Source organism: Oncorhynchus kisutch, linkage group LG8 (assembly GCF_002021735.2).
Source record: "Oncorhynchus kisutch isolate 150728-3 linkage group LG8, Okis_V2, whole genome shotgun sequence".
Taxonomy (NCBI): Eukaryota; Metazoa; Chordata; class Actinopteri; order Salmoniformes; family Salmonidae; genus Oncorhynchus; species Oncorhynchus kisutch.
In genome coordinates, this window is record NC_034181.2 from 1,516,667 (window position 1) to 1,524,166 (window position 7,500).

The window sequence follows — 7,500 nt, forward strand, 5'->3', positions numbered from 1 at the left end:
AAAGGTCTGGTAAACTATCCAGTCTGCTCGCTAGAAAGGTCTGGTAAACTATCCAGTCTACTAGCTAGAAAGGTCTGGTAAACTATCCAGTCTACTAGCTAGAAAGGTCTGGTAAACTATCCAGTCTACTAGCTAGAAAGGTAAAGGTCTGGTAAACTATCCAGTCTACTAGCTAGAAAGGTAAAGGTCTATTGGCAGCGTAGAGACATGATTTTGAAGATAATTTCTCTAACGTTTGGCGTGGGCCTGAGAGACAAGGTTTCTGTTTTAAAGATCTTTTAATTCTATGCATTTTGTCTAATCAATGGACCTTAATGGTTTTGGGACTTCCTGTGCTCCTGACGGCCTATATTTGATTTGATTGTAAGTTCTCATATATGGTATTATGTAATATATTTAGTTCAGTATGTTTTCTGCATGCTTTCTATCATCTGGTCTTGGTTGTTTAAAGTTGAGACTGTTTTTCCATCCCCAAAAAGACCACTTAATCGGCCCGCCTTCTCTACAGAGAAACCCCTGTAATGACTAATTTCCTCCATTTTGAAGGGATAGTTTGAGATTTTGGGAATGAAGCCATTTATCTACTTCCCCAGAGTTGGATAAACAGGATAGCATGCTAACTGTTCCTGTCGACTTCAAGTCATTGCGCTAACACTAGTTAGCATTGGCTCGTGAAACTACCTCTTACCATTTTTATATGTCTCTGCGTCCAGCTTGAAGGAAGTTATCTACAATGGTACTGTGTTGTAGCTATAATCATAAAATAAATAACTTTTCACCTTTAAAAAAATTGCCAATAAGATTTTTCCCCAAAAAGTATTGAATAAACTGATGTACCTCCTGCAGTACCCCACAGACTCCAGCTTGAAAACTCTGCACTAATGTATAGAGTTGAGAACATTGGGCACACAGTGTACACGCACACTCCGGTTCAGTGGCATGTTTCAATACATTCAGGACCGAACCAAGCACATAGTATATACAGAGGCCTCGCCTGTACAACGTTAGGGATAAGGGTCAGAGGTTAGGGTCAAAGGTTACTGTAAGGTGATCATGTACTTTGGGTCTTTGATAAGCAGCCTGGTGATAAAGTCTTTGGCCAGGAGGCTGGTGCTGCTAAAGAACTCTTCATCGAAGGTGTAGTCCACCGCCGACACGTTAGCTAAAGTCTCCTGCTTATTCTCCCCCAAGAACGGAGATGCACCACTCAACCTGAGGGAGGGAGGGAGGGAGAGAGGGAGGGGGTGAGGGAGGGAGAGAGCAGTGGAGGGAGGGAGGGAGGGGGGGTGGGAAGGAAGGAGGGAGGGGGGAGGGAAGGAAGGAGGGAGGGAGGGAGCAAGGATGTGACGGAAGGACGGAGGGAGGGAGGGAGGGAGAAGGGGGAGAAAGAGGGGAGGCAGGGAGAGAGCAGGGATGGGAGGAAAGGGGGGAGGGGAGAGGGAGGAGAGAGGGTGGGAGCAAGGATGTGAGGGAGGAAGGGAAGGAGGGGAGAGGGAGAGAGGGGAGGAAGGAGGGAGAAAGAAAGATAGTGACATAGGGAGAGAAAGAAGTTCAGAGAGGTAGAGAAGTTTCCATACATTCCAATAACTTCCCACCATTTAGACTGAATAACACTGTAAAAGGATTACAGTGTATGTTTGTTTCTCTGAATGTATAACAAAGAAGATGTTTTATAGATGTAGTTATGGACAGATATCAGAGGAATTGTGAGTTATAAGTCAAACAGTTGGTCAGATGTCAGGAAGCACCAAAGTCTTTCTCTCTCACTCCATATCTGGGAAATCATCAAAATGATAACGGTCCTTTCCAACATTTAAACGGTTGTGAAATAAGATGACCAGGCAAACGACTGCAATCAAACAATTAGCATCAATAGTCACACATTTACATGCTCGCTGGTAGTCATAATCATCTATAAACAACATTGACCACTGAACTTTGGAAATAAAAAGTCAGGCAGTTATGAACGTAGCTGCTGCTTTGCTCTCTACCTGCTGTCTCTAACTGAACGACCTGCTGTCTCTAACTGAACGACCTGCTGTCTCTAACTGAACGACCTGCTGTCTCTAACTGAACGACCTGCTGTCTCTAACTGAACGACCTGCTGTCTCTAACTGAACGATCAGCTATGAAAAGCCAACTGACATATACTCCTGGTGCTGACCTGTTGCACCCTCTACAACCACTGGTTATTATTTGACCCTGCTGGTCATCTATGAACGCTCGAACATCTTGAGGAACAGTCTGGCCTTACAGTGGCTTGCGAAAGTATTCACCCCCCTTGGCATTTTTCCTATTTTGTTGCCTAACAACCTGGAATTAAAATAGTTTTTTTTAAAGGTTTGTATCATTTGATTTACACTACATGCCTACCATGTTGTTTATTTTGAAACAAACAAGAAATAAGACAGAAAAACTGAAAACTTGAGCGTGCAAAACTATTCACCCCCCCAAAGTCAATACTTTGCAGCAATTACAGCTGCAAGTCTCTTGGGGTATGTCTCTATAAGCTTGGCACATCCAGCCACTGGATTTATGCCCATTCTTCAAGGAGAAACTGCTCCAGTTGGATGGGTTCCGCTGGTGTACAGCAATCTTTAAGTCGTACCACAGATTCTCAATTGGATTGAGGTCTGGGTTTAAACTAGGCCATTCCAAGACATTTAAATGTTTCCCTTAAACCAATCAAGTGTTACTTTAGCAGTATGCTTAGGGTCATTGTCCTGCTGGAAGGTGAACCTCCGTCCCAGTCTCAAATATCTGGAAGACTGAAACAGGTTTCCCTCAAGAATTTTCCTGTATTTAGCTCCATCTATCATTCCTTCAATTCTGACCAGTTTCTCAGTCCCTGCTGATGGATGGTGTTCTCGGGGTGATGAGAGTTGTTGGGATACACTATCTGGCGCATACCCTTGATGGCCAAATTTTTTTGTCTCATCTGACCAGAGTACCTTCTTCCATATGTTTGGGGAGTCTCCCACATGCCTTTTGGCAAACACCAAACGTGTTCGCTTACTCATTTCTGTAAGCAATGGCTTTCGTATGGCCACTCTTCTGTAAAGCCAGCTCTGTGAGTGTACGGCTTAAAGTGGTCCTATGGACAGATACTCCAATCTCAGCTGTGGAGCTTTGCAGGTCCTTCAGGGATAACTCTGGTCTCTTTGTTGCCTCTCTGATTAATGCCCTCCTAGCCTGGTCCGTGAGTTTTGGTGGGCGGCCCTCTCTTGGCAGGTTTGTTGTGGTGTCCTATTCTTTCCATGTTTTAATAATGGATGTAATGGTGCTCTGTGGGATGTTCAAAGTCTGATATTTTTTTATAACCCAACCCTGAATTGTACTTATCCACAACTTTGTCCCTGACCTGTTTGGAGAGCTCCTTGGTCTTCATGGTGCCGTTTGCTTGGTGGTGCCCCTTGCTTAGTGGTATTGCGGACTCTGGGGCCGTTCAGATCATGTGACAGATCATGTGACACTTAAATAAAGTCTGCCTGTGTGCAATCTAACTAATTATGTTGCTTCTGAAGGTAATTGGTTGCACCAGATCTTATTTAGGGGTTTTGTAGCAAAGGGGGTGATAAGCCTGTCCTCCAGGACACCTACCCGATGTTACAGGAAGGCCCCCCCCAAAAAAAAATCAAGGACAACAACCACCCGAGCCACTGCCTGTTCACCCCGCTATCATCCAGAAGGCGAGGCCAGTACAGGTGCATCAAAGCTGGGGCCGAGAGACTGAAAAACAGCTTTTATCTCAATGCCATCAGACTGCTAAACAGCCATCTCCAGCACATCAGAGGCGGCTGCCTATAGACATAGATAAGAAATCACTGGCCTCTTAAAGGAAATGCAACACTAGCCACTTTAATTATGTCTTTGTATCTTGCATTACTCATCTCATATATATATAAACTGTTCTCTATACTATTCTATGGTATCTTAGTCACTTTTATTGTGTGTAAATACTGCATCCCCCATCTCATATGTATATACTGTACTCTATACTATGCCACCCATCTCATATGTATATACTGTACTCTATACTATGCCACCCATCTCATATGTATATTCTGTACTCTATACAATGCCACCCATCTCATATGAATATACTGTACTCTATACTATGCCACCCATCTCATATGAATATACTGTATTCTATACTATGCCACCCATCTCATATGAATATACTGTACTCTATACTATGCCACCCATCTCATATGAATATACTGTATTCTATACTATGCCACCCATCTCATATGTATATACTGTACTCTATACTATGCCACCCATCTCATATGAATATACTGTATTCTATACTATGCCACCCATCTCATATGAATATACTGTACTCTATACTATGCCACCCATCTCATATGAATATACTGTACTCTATACTATGCCACCCATCTCATATGTATATACTGTATTCTATACTATGCCACCCATCTCATATGAATATAATGTACTCTATACTATGCCACCCATCTCATATGAATATACTGTATTCTATACTATGCCACCCATCTCATATGTATATACTGTATTCTATACTATGCCACCCATCTCATATGTATATACTGTATTCTATACTATGCCACCCATCTCATATGAATATACTGTACTCTATACTATGCCACCCATCTCATATGTATATACTGTATTCTATACCACCCATCTCATATGTATATACTGTATTCTATACTATGCCACCCATCTCATATGAATATACTGTACTCTATACTATGCCACCCATCTCATATGTATATACTGTACTCTATACTATGCCACCCATCTCATATGTATATACTGTATTCTATACTATGCCACCCATCTCATATGAATATACTGTACTCTATACTATGCCACCCATCTCATATGTATATACTGTATTCTATACTATGCCACCCATCTCATATGTATATACTGTACTCTATACTATGCCACCCATCTCATATGTATATACTGTATTCTATACTATGCCACCCATCTCATATGTATATACTGTACTCTATACTATGCCACCCATCTCATATGTATATACTGTACTCTATACTATGCCACCCATCTCATATGTATATACTGTATTCTATACTATGCCACCCATCTCATATGAATATACTGTACTCTATACTATGCCACCCATCTCATATGAATATACTGTACTCTATACTATGCCACCCATCTCATATGTATATACTGTATTCTATACTATGCCACCCATCTCATATGAATATAATGTACTCTATACTATGCCACCCATCTCATATGAATATACTGTATTCTATACTATGCCACCCATCTCATATGTATATACTGTATTCTATACTATGCCACCCATCTCATATGTATATACTGTATTCTATACTATGCCACCCATCTCATATGAATATACTGTACTCTATACTATGCCACCCATCTCATATGTATATACTGTATTCTATACCACCCATCTCATATGTATATACTGTATTCTATACTATGCCACCCATCTCATATGAATATACTGTACTCTATACTATGCCACCCATCTCATATGTATATACTGTACTCTATACTATGCCACCCATCTCATATGTATATACTGTATTCTATACTATGCCACCCATCTCATATGAATATACTGTACTCTATACTATGCCACCCATCTCATATGTATATACTGTATTCTATACTATGCCACCCATCTCATATGTATATACTGTACTCTATACTATGCCACCCATCTCATATGTATATACTGTATTCTATACTATGCCACCCATCTCATATGTATATACTGTACTCTATACTATGCCACCCATCTCATATGTATATACTGTACTCTATACTATGCCACCCATCTCATATGTATATACTGTATTCTATACTATGCCACCCATCTCATATGAATATACTGTACTCTATACTATGCCACCCATCTCATATGTATATACTGTACTCTATACTATGCCACCCATCTCATATGTATATACTGTACTCTATACTATGCCACCCATCTCATATGTATATACTGTATTCTATACTATGCCACCCATCTCATATGTATATACTGTACTCTATACTATGCCACCCATCTCATATGTATATACTGTACTCTATACTATGCCACCCATCTCATATGTATATACTGTATTCTATACTATGCCACCCATCTCATATGTATATACTGTACTCTATACTATGCCACTGTATCTTAGTCCAATACCCCTCTGACATAAACTCAGCAAATAAAGAAACGTCCCTTTTTCAGGACCCTGTCTTTCAAAGATAATTCGTAAAAATCCAAACAACCTTACATCTCTTCATTGTAAAGGGTTTAAACACTGTTTCCCATGCTTGTTCAATGAACCATAAACAATTAATAAACATAAGCGAAACAGCTTACAGACGGTAGGCAATTAAGGTCACAGTTATGAAAACTTAGGACACTAAAGAGGCCTTTCTACTGACTCTGAAAATCACAAAAAGAAAGATGTCCAGGATCCCTGCTCATCTGCGTGAATGTGCCTTAGGCATGCTGCAAGGAGGCATGAGGACTGCAGATGTGGCCAGGGCAATAAATTGCAATGTCCGTACTGTGAGATAGCGCTACAGGGAGACAGGACGGGCAGCTGATCGTCCTCGCAGTGGCAGACCACGTGTAACAACACCTGCACAGGATCGGTACATCTGCACATCACACCTGCGGGACAGGTACATGATGGCAACAACTGCCCGAGTTACACCAGGAAGGCACAATCCCCTCCATCAGTGCTCAGATTGTCCGCAATAGGCTGGACTGAGGTCTTGCAGGCAGGTCCTCACCAGACATCACAGCGGTGTGTCACAGCATCATCGGAATGAGCTTGTTGTCATTGCAGGCAATCTCAACGCTGTGCGTTACAGGGAAGACATGCTCCTCCCTCATGTGGTACCCTTCCTGCAGGCTCATCCTGACATGACCCTCCCGCATGACAATGCCACCAGCCATACTGCTCGTTCTGTGCATGATTTCCAGCAAGACAGGAATGTCAGTGTTCTGCCATGGCCAGCGAAGAGCCCGGATCTCAATCCCATTGAGCATGTCTGGGACCTGTTGGATCAGAGGGTGAGGGCTAGGGCCATTCCCCACAGAAATGTCCAGGAACTTGCAGGTGCCTTGGTGGAAGTGGGGGTAACATATCACAGCAAGAACTGGCAAATCTGGTGAAGTCCATGAGGAGGAGATGCACTGCAGTACTTAATGCAGCTGGTGGCCACACAAGATACTGACTGTTACTTTTGATTTTAACCCCCCCCCCCCCCCGTTGTTCAGGGACACATTATTCCATTTCTGTTCGTCACATGTCTGTGGAACTTGTTCAGTTTATGTCTCAGTTGTTGAATCTTGTTATGTTCATACAAATATTTACATATTTACACAAGTGAGAGGTTTCTTCTTCAGTTGTTGAATCTTCTTATGTTCATACACATATTTACATATTTACACAAGTGAGAGGTTTCTTTTTTTGCATAGTTTATATGCAC

At 41.8% G+C, this 7,500-nt stretch overlaps 1 protein-coding gene across 4 annotated transcripts in view; it reads right to left on the bottom strand.

Annotated features, from left to right (window-relative positions):
* The window catches only part of dapk1 (death-associated protein kinase 1), a 181,177-nt gene that overhangs the window by 80,937 nt on the left and 92,740 nt on the right, over positions 1 to 7,500 (bottom strand). For 3 of the 4 annotated variants that reach the window (XM_031829527.1, XM_031829525.1, XM_031829526.1), the window contains one exon: positions 1,060 to 1,212. The exons of the other annotated variant lie outside the window; for it this stretch is intronic. In XM_031829527.1, the coding sequence (XP_031685387.1) occupies positions 1,060 to 1,212 (153 nt within the window). The remainder of the gene's footprint in view (positions 1 to 1,059; positions 1,213 to 7,500) is intronic. 4 annotated transcript variants of the gene reach the window in all.